Below are 15,002 nucleotides of genomic sequence, written 5' to 3'. Positions count from 1 at the left end.
TTCAATTAAATGTGCGAAATAGAAACTATAACATAATATATATATTGAATCGAATGCACACAAAAATAAAATTGAAAAGAATAAATTTTATATTTCTATCAATATCACTGGAAAGATTAATCATTTTAATGCAACTAAAACAATTAAAAATTAAGTGAAGTTGGATTGAATTGGATTAAATTTTAAGTTAAATAACTTATTCAAATGGTAACAAAGTATTAAAATATAGATTTTTATAAAAAAAAAAATGATTTTAGTAGTAGTGCGACTTGTATTTTTTACTTAAACCTGATCCATCAGTTAAAAGCTAAACTTATTTATACTTTTGTGTAAAAAAATAATTGACTTTAATTTTAATGTATTTGATACGAATTTATATATTTTTTAAATAATAAATTTAAAAATTTATTCTAACTGTCTTACAAAAAAAAACAAAATTTCAAATTCAAAGTAATTATTTTAAAATTTAATTTTTATGTATTTAAAAATTAAATCTTTATATATATATATATATAGAGAGAGAGAGATCCACTCTCTGCTACCAGCTAGGAACAGAGTTTCAAGATTATCTCTAATCCCTCCCTTTATATTCCTTTTTTCTCTAAATAGAATCTTTAAAACCATTAAACCTTATTTGTTTTGAACTCAGAATCAGGTAACTTCCTTTTCCGCTGAATAGTTTCCTCTCACATTCTAACTTTTCTTCTAAAAGGTTACCCTTTCGTTGTTTTCTCCTTTTGAAGAGTTTATCGCACTCACCATGGCTGTCACTGTCAAAACCATGGCTCTCATTGTTTCGTTTTTCGGTTGCCTCTCTTTCATTCTCGGTGTTATAGCCGAAAACAAGAAGGTATTGTTCTTAATTTTAATGCAATGATATAATTCCTTTATCAAATATCGTTTATATAAAAATTCAATTTTTTTAATCGCCTGGATTATGGATTATGAAATTTTGATCCATTAGTAAGGATTGAAAATTTAGGTAATGCTTGTTTAAAAATCTGGTTCGAAAGTTTTGTGCTAAATATCTTTAGATCAATGTATCTGGATGTAATTTGTGTCTATATGCATCACATTATTGAAACAGTAGGGAAGTGGGATGAAACATGAAAGATGTATATATACTTTAATATTTTAATTGCATTATAAAAAATAAATCTTATGCTTTTTTTTTCCTATAAAAAATAATTATAAACCACTCATGTATGCTTTATTATGGTGAAGTAGTTTTCAACTTTTGACTTTCTGATTCTTCGGTTTACAACTGTTCAAACATGCTTGACTTTAGTTGGTGCTATCTGACGTGTTTCTAATGAATTGAGAATATGTTAATGTAGATTCTGCTGTGGCTGAAATTGAGAGAACCTTTTCTGTCTTCTTGATACTAAGTGGATCTTTTCTCTTGTACCAATATAGTCTATGATTCTGGAATATAAATTTGTTTTGGTTTCAGTAAACTGTATATTTGTTTTATTTTAATCTCTAAAATTATGTAAATTAATGGTTTTAGCTCTTGAATTTGCAGAAAAATTATTATATTATTTAGAGCTCTTGGCTGGTTTAAGCTAGGCCTTTTAACCATCACTTTAAAATCTAAGTTGAACCACTCTTTGAAATTTTATGGACTAGAACATCAATTCCTTAATTATAGGTACTAAAAATGAATATTCACTAGAATTTTGTATCAGTGTTTTGATCTTGGGTTGGGATAAACATAGATATGTCCTGGGACAAGGCAATATGCTATCAGTTTTATCCATGTTGTTGACCTCATCAAGTGGGATATGATTTTTTTTGTAATTGTTGTTTTATTTATTTTATTTTGGGAATAATCTGTCTTTTATAGCCTCTAAAATTGGTTCTGTGTTTTAATTTTTTTTGTTGCAGCCTGCAGCTGGAACCCCAGTACCTGGCAAGGGTGTTGTCACTTGTAAGTTCCCAGCTGATCCAACAGTCGCATTGGGATATCTTTCCTTTGCATTTTTTATTGTATCCACTGTGGCCGGATTTATGTCTCTCTTTTACCCTTACAAGGGCAAGTCGGTTCCACAAACTGTTCTATTTAAAAGCACTAGTTTCTTGGTCTTCTTCAACATTGCAGTGTAAGTGCTGTTTCCTTATACTTTGTTTTTTCTCCTTTAGTTCATATGATGCAATTTTCATGTGCCCTTCTCCTTAATAAAAATAAGGGTATGTTTGGTTGGGGGGAATGTCATAAGAAAAGAAATTTGAAGTGGAAATTTTCATGGCTACACCCTGTAATTTTATATATCAAACCCATCTATCGTCCGAATTTATGGGAAAGCTTGAGTTATTCTATTTGTATGAATGAATTTATCATCCAAATTACTTGTTTCTAGTGTCTTAAGGATGGGTCTAGATTGGTCAATGCTAATGTAAAATATCTGTTGATATGCTTATTATTAGTTGACTTGAAACTTAAAAAATTTATATACTTTGCTGATCTTGGATATAAAACTATTCTTGGGTTCTTAACCATCTCTGCCATTAAGCTTAATCTGTTTGGTAGAGACAGCAGGCGATACTTCAAGCTTAACTGAAATTCATTTCCAATTATATAAATGTTCTTAACTTGCAAAAATGAGATGAACAGATTTTCTTTTTTTCTAAAATGTTGTGTATACATATATAGGTTCACGACCGGACTAGCTGCAGCTATGTTGTTATGGCCGACGATCACCGAACAGATGCACCTTCAGCGAAACGTGCACAATGATCTCACCTACACTTGCCCTACTGCTAAAACCGGTCTCCTTGGAGGTGGCGCATTTCTATCGCTTGATTCTTCCCTCTTTTGGCTGATTGCTCTTATGCTAGCTGGCAATGCCCGGGAAGATTTCTTGGATGAAGAAGATAAGGAGGGTGAAGTTTCCTCAAGTGCTTATGCTGCGCATACATTGGCTTGATCAAGTCCCTAGGTAGTAGAGGAAGAAGTATATCTGTATATGAAATTATGAATGCAGCTTTAGGTACTTTGATAGTTTAATGTGATGATGGATTATGAACTCAATATAAATAACAAGCTTTAGGTACTTTGAATAACAAGCTTGGTTGATTTTTCAACTTTTGTTTTCCGGATTTTTTATTTTAATAAATTAAATAAATATAATCATTACCGAAATAAATAATTTAAAAAATTATTACCAAAATTTGTTCTCCTATCTTTCGCGACACGTGAATATCTTGTTTTAAATAAGATATTACTTGTTTCAAATTTTTAACATGCAATTAGTATTTAAAAAAGTCAGTAGAAGATATTAAAATGGATATGTTTGATCAATTAGTACTCAAAAAAATACATAAAAAATTTTAGATTAAATTATAGATCTAATTTTATTTATTTCCCATTCCTCCTCTATTTTATTTATCTCCCTAACACAGTTAAAACGCTTATCTCCTTATTCTTTCTCTTTTTATAAGTGAACAATTACCGTATGAATTTTTTTAAATACTAATTACATATCTATTTTAATGTCTTCTACTAACCTTTTAAATACTAATTATATACTAATCAGTTTGTCAAATCATTTCTGAGAAGCACATAGAACAAACACATGATAAACTGAGCATCAACATAAAATTCAACCAAATAAATAAATTTTAGGAAGAATACCTTCAAATTACACGAGCAGAAGCACATGATGAATACCAACAAATTATATTCATGGCAAAAATTTATGTGTTATGTGTAAAAACTTTTATATTATAGATAAAATTTTTTGTATTATATGTAAAATTTTTGTGCTATATTGATAAATTTTTTGTTATGTGCAAAAATTTATGTTTTATGTGCTATGTCAATAATTTTTTGTATTTTTCAACAAAAAATTATGTGTTAAAAAAATACGAAAAAAGAAAAAGTGATAACACGTGTACATATTTTTTTTGTTGGACTTATGTTAATTTGGTTGAAATTGACTATAAAAATATTTTAGCATCACCAATTAGGAAATAGGTTAAATCACAAAAAATGCATCCGAATAATTTTGTCGCTGACAAAAATTCACTCGAATTTCGTTATCGAAAAAGTACCCTCAAATAATTTTAAAACGCGACAAAAATACCCAACATTAAATATATATTCTCAAAAAATACTTTAGATATTGAATTTTGATGCTTTTTTTACAAACATGATTAAAAAAATGAGATATTTTTATCCCTAAAAGCTCGTAATTTTTCACTAAATATATATTTTTGTGATTTTTTATTAATAACTAATAATATTTTTAAAAAATAAGAAAAATATTGAGATCAACTTTTTATCTAGTTTTTGTGTGTATTTTTAAAAAAATTATCTAAATATTTTTATAAAATTTTAAATCAAATGCATAAACAATTTATCAAATATAAAAATATTTTTTTAATATATTTTTTTAATATTTAAATTATTTAAAAATATTTTTATCGATTAAAAAAAATAAAATACATTTTTTTCCGTGACAAAAGTATTCTAAATGTACTTTTGATAGTTGTCCTTATATCCGAAAATACCAAAAGGAAAAGTTCATTAGCCCATAGGAGTGAAGCCCAAAGCCCTAACCAGGAATCAGAACCCTAATGGGCATTGGCATTGGTGGTGGTGCTTCGCTCATTTTCAGCTTCCTACAAAAACCCTACCAAAACCCCTTCTTCCTTGACTCAACAATGATTCTTCCTTCATAGCTCTTCAAACAGCTATTCTCATACACACATTTCTCCCTCTGAAACCAAGCAAAGGTAGCTCAGCGAAAATGCCTCTCGGAGAAAGGCAAGGTGACAAGAGCGAGTCACGCTATTGTGGCGTCGAAACGGACTTCAACGATGACATGCCTCACGTCCTCGCTTTCAATCTCTCGTCCGGTGGCTTCGATTTCGTTATTGCCCCTCTGGTTCGTCTCTTAACTAACTAACTTACTGTAACTAACTCCAACTAACTTAGTTTTAGGGTGCATTTTTGAATTGGTTAGGTTTTTACGGTGGCCAATTAGCCACTCACACTGTGCAACTTTTAGTTGCGCGCATTTTCTGTGTGTGATTGGTCAGTAAGCTCACCTATAGTGAAATCTTGTTCAGTGGGGCCTTTTACGATGAAACATTGCTTGTTCTATTGGAAGCTTCTGGAGTTTCATTGAATGGGTCTCTTGAGCTACATTTTACCAATACAATTTTATAAACGCGAAGAAATGGTTGGCGTGCTTGAAAAATTTGTTGCCAAACTTAGTTGATTAAGAATCTTAGCTGATATTGTAATGGAAAGCTGATTAAGAAATGGTTTCATGAAACTATGTTCAGTTCACTGATTTCCTAGTTATATGAGTTACTCGAAGGAAACTATTAGTGTCTTAAGCTTTTCGAAGACTAGTAGTGGACTTGCATTGTGTTGGATGTATTTCCTACGGTAGCCAATTAGCCAGTTATATAGCGGCTTGATGCTGCCATTTCATATGTGACTGGTCAGTATGCTTACCAAAAGAAACTTTGTCTAATGGTTTATTTTGGAAGCCGTTTCAACTTGGTTTCGCTTGAAGAGCTTGTTAGACTACATTAGAGAGACATAATTTTTAAATATGTAATAAAGCTCCCTGAGGAAATCGTTTCCTTCCATTGAAGCTTCATTTGTTTGTTTTTATCTGCTAAATTGATATTTATCTTGCAAATGACAAATGGAGTCTGTAAAGTCTAATTTTTAATTGATGGATTTTTATTATATAATTTGTGTTCTGGTGCTGACACATCTAGTTTCTTAGTGTGCTTTGGACTTATATGATTTTAATGGTGCAATTCAGATGGATCCTGCTTATCGGCCAAGTTTAGTTCAAAAGGGTAGTGCAGGGTCTGGTGTTCCACCATTTGCTGGGTCAGACCTGGTCATGAGTCCATCCCAGTGGAGCAGTCATGTTGTTGGTATGAGTTCTATTTATTTTTACAGACATTCCTTATCCTTACAAGTGGTTTGGAAAGCTGTTTGAATTGGTCTGTGGTGTTTAAAATCTGATTGGATTATGGCTTATTTTTCTTTTAATTTTTAGACTGGTACAACTCACACTTATTAATATTTTATGATATAATTTTTAGTAATGTTTGTTACAATTAATAGTTTTTTGTGTGTGTTATTTTCAATTAAATATTATTTTATGCATAGTAAATAAGCTATTTATATATTTATTTTGGTAATGAAGCTTCTAAACTGTTGGATTCACGACTCATGAAGCTTCTCAATATGTAATTGCAAATTTTCAGGAAAAATTAGCTCGTGGATAGATTTGGATTCAGAAGATGAAACCATTAGGATGGATTCTGAGACCACTCTTAAGCAAGAAATAGCTTGGGCTTCTCATCTCTCTTTACAAGTATGCTTTGGTACATCCGTATTGCAAGAAATTTGAAATTTGTGTCTAATTGTGTTCCTTGATGTTGAATCAATTCAAAACTTATTATTATGCTTGAATTATTAAAATTAAATATTCATTTCTCTTTTCAACATATTTATTGGACACTGGATTTAGTATACTATAAATCAGACTGTCCAGTTATTTATTATATATTTTTATTTAGACATTATGGTGAAGTACCCTATACAGGGACTATTAACTTTGGCACTTCTCCTGGTGTGCTTAAAATAACAAAGAAGTTACTTTGTATCTGTAGCAGGTGATTCTGTCTGATTTTAATTTTAGTTTTGAAGTTATCTGCATCTCATGATGTTTTGTCACACTTAGGCTTCTAGTTGCCAACAAAATGATTTATTATTTATTATTATTTTTTTAATGTTGTGCAGGCTTGCTTACTTCCAGCCCCAAAGGGAACATCTTGTGGCAATTATGCTAGGTGTGTAAATCAAATTTTACAGGGCCTAAGCAATATGCAGGTGCTATTCTAAGTTCAAGCTCTATGTCCAAATCCAATTCATTAGCCTTACTCTTCTTTATGTTAATTTTTTACCATTCTCACATTTTTTTCAGTTTCTTTCTTTGTTGTAATACAGTTGTGGCTTAGGATTCCGTTGGTGAAGCCTGACGATGACTCTGCCGATGGAAAGAATGATACTTTGGTGAGTAATATGATAAAATGATGCTGTGAAGGTCTCATGTTCATCAATGTGTGGCTGGGTTGAAGTCATATATTGTACCATGTACTCCTTTTGTTTCAATGTGCATATAAGCTTTACGTAGTGATGATATTTATTATGACAAATTTAATTTTAGGATCCGATAATCTTGATTTTCTTTAGGTTGACTCCTGGGAGACCTGGAATTCATTTCGACTATTATGTGAGCATCATAGTCTATTGTCAGTTGCACTGGATATTCTGTGAGTATTGTAGACTGCATTCCTTTGATTCATTATATTTCTTACTTTAAAATTGCATTTATGCATTATTTATATGCTGAATGTATGATTGTTCTTGTTCATCAGAGGTACTCTGCCTTCAGCAAATTCACTGGGACGTTGGTTTGGGGAGTCTGTTAGAGCTGCTATAATAAATACCGAGGTAGGGACATTTTCTGGCTTTTAACGGATCATTCAAGCATCAAGTTTGGTTTTGCTCATTCTTGTCTAAATGCATAATGGATTTACCTGTTTTTTCAGGCCTTTTTAACTAATGCCCGTGGTTATCCCTGTCTCTCAAAACGCCATCAGAGATTAGTTACTGGTTTTTTTAACCATTCTATACAGGTAAACCATTCAAATTTGAATATTGGTTTTTGATAAATATGAATTAACTGGAAATTAAGTCTTAGAACCTGTATTGCTGCTCAGTTGATCACATGTTCACAATTTCGTAAATTTGAATATTAGTTTCCTTTTAGATATACCGATTTTGTACATCTGTGTAGATCATCATATCTGGAAAATCAGTTCACCCACAAGCAAATGTAGCTGCAGATGCTTCTCAGAATCATTCTGATGAAGGTAAATTCGTTTATTTTTTATGCACATGCTATTTTTCAAGATATAATTTCATTTTACTTTTCCTGTTAATAAAATGTGTAGATGTTTAACTACGTATTATTTCTGAGCAGCTTTTCTCTCGTTCTTTTAATTAACTTTTCCAACTGTTAGTTTAGCAGTTAGGCTTCAAGAGCTATCATTTATATATGTTGTACTCTTACATCCCTTGTCTTCCTGTTTCTGTGTGTGCTTCTAATGCTTGTATGTATATAAAGGAAAAGTTGTAATCTTGTGCTGCGCTGTTTTCACAAATTTTGCATCCCTGATTTTTGGCCTGAAGTTTACTTTTGAGTTTTATACTCATTTTTTTGTGGGGTTGAACTACAGGTTTGCAAAGACATGCCTTGCGGCCATATCTAGATTATGTTGGATATCTGTACCAAAAGATGGACCCCCTGCCTGAGCAAGAACGTTTCGAGGTATCTACTTTTACATGTTTTGAAGGGATAGGCATTGCATTATATGCTATTATCTTTCGCTTGACCCTCTCAGCATCTTATGCCAGCTTGGTTACAGGGATTTTTTACAGTCACCATTGCAAGTAAGTATTATTCATGCTATTTCTTGCTGCTCAATTATTTTACTAAGTTTCTTATTATTGCTGCAAGGTTCCTCCGCACCTTCTCTGATAATGGATTTAATTTTTTTTAACCAATTGTTTTGCAGCCTCTGATGGATAATTTAGAGGCTCAGACCTATGAGACTTTTGAGAAAGACGCAATGAAATACATCCAGGTATGGAAATGGAAAATGGTTTCAACTTAGTGCATCCATTCAAATATATTTTTCCTGCAATGTTCCTGGTTGGATCACGATATTGGGCTTTTTCCCAAACATTGAAGGCTTTACTATAATGTGGCATTGTGTTCAAGATCTGAATCTTTAGTGTGTGACGCATAGCTGCAGCTAGGTTTGTTTTTTAGGGGCATATTTGTATTCTGACCATTACCTTTTTTACAGTATCAAAGAGCTGTATCTAAAGCTTTGCTGGACAGGGTTCCTGATGAAGAGGCATTTACAAAAACTACAGTAAGATTTAGTTAAATGTTTTATTCATGACGATGTCTTTATTTTCAATTGCTATCTCTCGGCCATTATAAACACGAAGTTGTTTTGCTGCTGTGACTAGGTATTGATGGTTGTTGGCGCAGGGCGAGGGCCTCTTGTGCGTGCATCATTACAGGTGTAATTTTGTACCCTAATTGATTTATGTTCGGTTCGCTATTCACTACATTTGGTTTTTGTTAAATGCAAATGTGGGTGTATTTCTTATTCTTTCAATTGATTCTTTGCATTCTTGTGTAGGCTGCTGAGGAAACTGGGCGGAAGCTAAAAGTTTTTGCTGTCGAAAAGAATCCAAATGCAGTTGTCACTCTCCATGTTAGTTTTTTTATCTTACATATTTATCCTTGCACAGTTTTAGGCCATTATGATGCTATTTGTATATTACAAGAAGTATCAAAATTTTTAAATACATTGGTTTATCTGAATTTTGATGGCAGTATTGCCACTACGATGTGATGTTACCTGCATCATGTTACTTTTGTATTTTGTATGCAGTTAACAATTTTTACATTTTTTAATCTTGTGCTAAAAGTTTCTTTGTGGTGGACTTTGTTTTGTTCTATATATATGATGAGTTTTGTTCATGTGCCTTTGCCATTTAGTTAAAATGTTTGGTTAGGGTTTGATCACTGTTCTCCTTGAAATGGCCTCTTTTGGCTAATAGATCGTAACATGTTATAACACTCAACAACAGCAGTAACTGCTAATCCCTTTACTACACTATTACTAACATGTTTAAATTGCTTTTGACAATAGAATATCTTGTTCTCGTATCTTCTATTTTATTTTTTAATTTTTGAAGTTCCCGTCTTCTTTTTCAGTGCTCAAATGCATAGACTTCCTTTTTCTGCTCCTTGTATTTTCCATTTTTATGAAAAGAAAAGAAAGAATATTGCATAATGTTCCAATCTCTACTACTGTCTTGCGAATGTTACAGTTTTCTTACTATTATCTCAGACATGACACATTTGTTGGAACAGGCGTTAGTTAAGTTAGAGGGCTGGGAGGATTCTGTTACCATAGTTTCAAGTGACATGCGCCACTGGAATGCCCCTGAAAAAGCAGATATATTGGTAAATTTCTTTGCTCACTTCGTCATTTCCTTTTGTTTGCAATCTAGTCCCTGACTGTTTTGTTGCTGAATCTAGGTTAGCGAATTGCTAGGTTCTTTTGGTGACAATGAACTCTCACCTGAGTGCCTTGATGGAGCTCAGCGCTTTCTGAAGGAAGATGGCATATCAATACCATCTTCGTAAGTAAATTCCTTCATATGTTTAGTTTAGACATATCTGTTCCATTTTTCTTTTGGGGTTATTTAATTTTGAAGTGAAGTATTCTTTGTTCCCAGCGGCTAGTGTGTATGAGCTAAAGATGCTGCATGTTAATTGGTTGGTCTTTTGCTGGTCACATAGTTTAAGAATTCTTTATCTATCTTGCACAGTGGTTCCTCTGACAGTTGCTTTCTTGTCTAACAATGACTGTTGCAGCATCCTTGGATTTTTCTTGGAACATTTCACCACCATGAATTTATTTAGCTTTACAAATTTGCAACAAATTTTCTTCATCTCATTCTCATCAACATTAGGTAGACAGCATTGAGGACTTAAATTGTTAGTTGACAATATCCACCTAGATTCACTTGTGTGAATTGATTAACGAAATTGAGTGCTTCCAGTGAGTCATTAATGGTTGAGAATTTTTTGTATTTTAAACTTATTTATTTATTATTATTTTTTAACCGCTTCAGGTACACAAGTTTCCTACAACCAGTGACAGCCTCAAAGTTACATAATGATGTATGCATACTTTTGCTAAAAGAAATTATTCATATCTTCATATAGATTTTGTATGTTGAGTTTATGTTTGTGGTTGTATTTCAGATTAAGGCACATAAAGACCTTGTACATTTTGAGACTGCTTATGTTGTGAAAATACACAATGTAGCAAGACTGGCACCAACTCAACCAGTGAGTATCTTTTCTCGCAGTTAGTTTATCAATTTATTTATTAATAATTGCCTGTCTCATGAATTTATCATTAATAAGTTCTACTCATTTTGTTGATTTCGATTTAATCTGTGCAGGTTTTTACCTTCACTCATCCCAAACACTCTGATAAAGAAAGCAATCAGCGCTATAAAAAGCTGCAGTTTGTGATACCTAATGACACTGGGTCAGCAATGGTACATGGTATGTGGTGTGTATTCATTATCAGAGTGAATAAGTTTTGTAGTAAATCATTTATCCAGATTTGATTTTTCTTTCAAAATATTTACTAAACTTGTGAGTCTTTCCTATTTCAAATTTCATAAATAAAAGAATAGTAATGACATCGGTGTTCACCAACAATTATGGACACTAATATTTTGTTCATCTTCATGATAGGATTTGCTGGATATTTTGATGCTACTCTTTACAAGGATGTGCATCTTGGAATTGAACCTTCAACGGCAACTCCAAACATGTTCAGTTGGTATTGATGTTTACTTCCTGTGTATTCTATTTTTCAAACAAGTTTGGAGTAGCTTTAAAGGAAAGTTTATGCGGTGTTTTTTTATTCTGTATTCAGAATTTTATGGAGAAAAAAGAGAAAGCATGAGGTGAAAACAAAACAAGATTTTATTGTTTTTACTGTTTATCACAAAATACTGAAAATAAAAATAGAAATGAAAACACAAACCAAACACATCCTAAAAATGTGAAAAATCTTTTCCTTTTGTTTAAGACAATTTCTCATGTTCGGGTCTTGTTTGATTTTATACACAGGTTTGCAATATTTTTCCCACTAAGGACCCCTATTTGTTTGAGTCCGGGTTCAAACCTTGATGTACATTTTTGGCGTTGTTGTGGTCCAACAAAGGTGGATTCTTTATTATTTTGTTACTTCATCTTTTATTTTCAGTTTTCACCCTAATATCTCCATTTCCATTTCTTTTTTGTATTATTCTGACCTTGATGCCTTTATTGAATGTGACAGGTTTGGTACGAGTGGAGTGTTACATCCCCAACTAGTTCTCCAATTCACAACACTAATGGACGCTCATATTGGGTTGGCCTTTAGGGGCTTTAACCTAACCTGAATATATACATGCTTTTGTAGGTGATTTGATATTTCAAGATCTTAACTTCAATCTCAATACAAACTGTTTTTCATTGGATCTTATTGGATCTGTCCATTTTCATACATATTAGGAAATTGTGTTGTACAAACAGATATCGAGTTTACCGAAAAAAATATAGAGATTATTCTCCTTAATGCATGCATCAGATGTAATCAGTTTATAGCATTCATATAATAGCCACATGTTCTTTTCTGTGGGGTGTTTAGGAATGATAAAATCTGCAAAGAGAAATCGTAGTCTATAAAAAACAATGAGAAATGTCATAGGAAATTTATCGTTTTTAGTTATTATTTTTAGTTATTAATATTTTTAGTCTAATAATTTAATATGTTTTAGTCCATGTTTTTAAACATTAATTGTTAATTATTGGTAAAAAATAATAAATTTTATTAGTTTTCTAGCATTCCTTCAAAACTATCTAAATTTGAGTAAATTATCATTTTTACTATAATATTCAAGAAAATGTCAGATGAATTTATTTATGAATGAACACAATTAGTTTTGTATTTTCAAAAGTTGGTTTCTGCATAGTAAAATCAAGATATTAATTTTCTTTATAGGTAAATGTGATATATAACATTAATTTAAATTAAATTATTATAAAATAAAAATAACATTATATAATATAAAAATATTAATTAAAACATAAAAATGTAATTTTTTATTATTAAATATTAAGTATAACCCCGAATGTGAGCAACAACGACGCTGTATATAAAAGTCAAAATGAAATTATTTTAATATGCTTTGTGTGGGAATTAGGGTCAGATCAGGATTTACACTCTCTAATAGAGTGGTGGATTAAATCTCTATTTTGCTTTTTGATATTCATGGATTACTCATTTTGGTATCTGAAATTCAAAATTCAAAATTAAGTGTTGAGATGACACTTTTCTTATCACGTTGGACGCTGTAACGGCTAGTTGATGTGGCAATGATTATATTTGTATCCAATTTAGTCTTTCCTTTAAAAATTTTATCATTATAATTCAGATAAATAATAAGATAATTAGAGTTTTAGGGACTAAATTGGATATAAATACAACTTTCGCCACGTCAGCTAGCCGTTGCAGCATTCAGCGTGGTAGGGAGGATGTCATCTTAGCAATTCGTTTACTTTATCATTGCCGAAAATAGTCAAAAAATCACATTGGTGTCCGAACTTAAATCTAAAAGACTAATATAGATAATTTTAAATTTCAGAGACCAAAATGAATAATCACGTTAATGTCGGATACTAAAATAGGGATTTAGTCAGGGTGGTGGAATGAGTGAAAATATTTTGAGTGGGATTATAAAGAGTTGGGTTAAAGGGTAATAAAGGTGTTCTAGACTCAACACGATTTGAAAAACAGATTGAACTTGAAGAATATTTAAGTGGATTCATATTTTTTATTTATTTTTACCCAATGCCATATTTGGATTGGGTTCGAACCGAATAGACCTGACCCGATCTGAGGTCATATTTCACGAGAATATTTTAGATGTTCGCAGAGCAAATAATTTTTACTCTGTTCCATTTATATTGGGACACATTAGCAATGCTGGAAAGAGAGAGAAGCTAAAATTAAAATATATATTTTATAATAAAATTAGTAATGAAATGTTATGATTTATATTTTAATTAATATTTTTATATTATTTATTTATTTATTTATTTCATTTAGGTTTTTATATTAACTAGTTAGTATATGTGTGTGTGTTAGATACAAATTTTTTATTTTTTGTGTTTATCTTTAAATGTTTTAAAATAAAATAAAATGTTTAAATATTTTATACACAAAATATGTTATATTTTTTGTCATAATATATATTGAAAAGTATATTCTAAAATTATGAAAATTTTAATTTATAATTTTGTTTTTGAACATGATTAAATATCAACTTTTTTACGATTTTGTTAGAGAATCAATTTTTATAAAGCAACAATCAATGAACAAAATAATAAACAAGTAAGAATTAAGAGTTTGAATTGATTTAGAGGAAGAGAAAGAAAGATTTAAAGAAAAAAATATTGACTAATTGTTGATAAAAAAAAATCGGTTCTAATCTTTTTCCCTTGTTCTATATAATTTCTTAAGTAATTAATCAAATATTCATTATCTTTCACTCAATTATACACTTCACTGGTTACAATATTTATAGTTTCTTAAGTAATTAACCAAAATAGTTTTTTATAAACAAGATCATTTAAGTGTTAAAATAAACAAGTACTACATAATTTTAAAATAAAGAAATATTAATAGCTAGATAGATAATATATTTTTATTTCAACTAATTTTTGAAGAAATCTCACTGCTAATTTGATTTATATATGAAAAAATTAAGCTTAATTTAGAATTTAATTTATTGGTTAAGTCACAAAACTTATTACTTTTTATAATTTTTTATATTGAATTGAGTTATTTATTTATTTTTATTTCGATACTAGATCAAATTTAATAACATAATTATTATATGATAAGTTTAATAAAATAAATTTTTTAACTTCAAACTCAAGAAAATAATTTATATTTTAGTGCGGAACAAACAAAAATATAACAAGAGAAACAAAAATATACATATCTATTCTCTACGTAGGTGGGGCCCCTAACACCAATGTTTTGGACTTTTGGTATAGTTATAGAATTATTATCATATTATCACAATAGCAAGTTATTATTGTTGCATGAGATGTAATAATCAAAGAGACAAGACCAAGGAAAATGATAGCTTGTGTGCTGTTCTCTATTCGGCAGAACATCACCTAAAATCTCAGCTGGCAAAACTATCTCCTGTTACACACTTTACACCTATTTTACAAATAAACAAATGAATAAAACAAAATAAATAAAAAGGAGCCGCCTAATTATCATGATGCCCA

The 15,002-nt window shown here is 30.7% G+C and overlaps 2 protein-coding genes across 2 annotated transcripts; both read left to right on the top strand.

The window, feature by feature from the left end:
• Positions 1-539: 539 nt before the first annotated feature.
• Positions 540-3,084, top strand: LOC107463119 (uncharacterized). Its single transcript, XM_016081860.3, has 4 exons — positions 540-655; positions 744-850; positions 1,888-2,102; positions 2,654-3,084. Exons 2-4 carry the CDS (start codon positions 761-763, stop codon positions 2,925-2,927), a joined length of 579 nt encoding a protein of 192 aa, XP_015937346.1. The 5' UTR covers positions 540-655; positions 744-760; the 3' UTR covers positions 2,928-3,084.
• A 1,461-nt stretch (positions 3,085-4,545) lies between these two features.
• On the top strand, positions 4,546-12,273 carry LOC107463077 (protein arginine N-methyltransferase 1.5). Its single transcript, XM_016081809.3, has 23 exons — positions 4,546-4,889; positions 5,787-5,904; positions 6,241-6,350; positions 6,779-6,868; positions 6,986-7,051; positions 7,232-7,311; positions 7,417-7,492; positions 7,591-7,677; positions 7,839-7,914; positions 8,281-8,372; positions 8,459-8,494; positions 8,620-8,688; positions 8,914-8,982; positions 9,083-9,136; positions 9,259-9,333; positions 9,999-10,091; positions 10,167-10,270; positions 10,766-10,814; positions 10,899-10,985; positions 11,102-11,207; positions 11,403-11,490; positions 11,784-11,877; positions 11,995-12,273. The coding sequence occupies exons 1-23, from the start codon at positions 4,752-4,754 to the stop codon at positions 12,076-12,078; spliced, it is 1,941 nt and encodes a 646-aa protein (XP_015937295.1). The 5' UTR covers positions 4,546-4,751; the 3' UTR covers positions 12,079-12,273.
• The last annotated feature ends 2,729 nt before the right edge of the window (positions 12,274-15,002 follow it).

The sequence above is a fragment of the Arachis duranensis genome, chromosome 8 (genome assembly GCF_000817695.3).
Source record: "Arachis duranensis cultivar V14167 chromosome 8, aradu.V14167.gnm2.J7QH, whole genome shotgun sequence".
Classification (NCBI taxonomy): domain Eukaryota; kingdom Viridiplantae; phylum Streptophyta; class Magnoliopsida; order Fabales; family Fabaceae; genus Arachis; species Arachis duranensis.
This window is presented reverse-complemented; position numbering and strand designations above follow the sequence as displayed.

What these genes read in the sequence shown, in the direction of transcription:
- LOC107463119 (XM_016081860.3), top strand. Translation starts at nt 761, where the DNA reads ATGGCTGTCACTGTCAAAACCATGGCTCTCATTGTTTCGTTTTTCGGT. An exon ending in TTATAGCCGAAAACAAGAAG is followed by an intron (nt 851 to 1,887) that starts GTATTGTTCTTA and finishes TTTTTGTTGCAG; the next exon opens with CCTGCAGCTGGAACCCCAGT. An exon ending in GTCTTCTTCAACATTGCAGT is followed by an intron (nt 2,103 to 2,653) that starts GTAAGTGCTGTT and finishes ATACATATATAG; the next exon opens with GTTCACGACCGGACTAGCTG.
- LOC107463077 (XM_016081809.3), top strand. Translation starts at nt 4,752, where the DNA reads ATGCCTCTCGGAGAAAGGCAAGGTGACAAGAGCGAGTCACGCTATTGT. An exon ending in CTGAAAAAGCAGATATATTG is followed by an intron (nt 10,092 to 10,166) that starts GTAAATTTCTTT and finishes TGCTGAATCTAG; the next exon opens with GTTAGCGAATTGCTAGGTTC. An exon ending in ACTCCAAACATGTTCAGTTG is followed by an intron (nt 11,491 to 11,783) that starts GTATTGATGTTT and finishes TTTTATACACAG; the next exon opens with GTTTGCAATATTTTTCCCAC.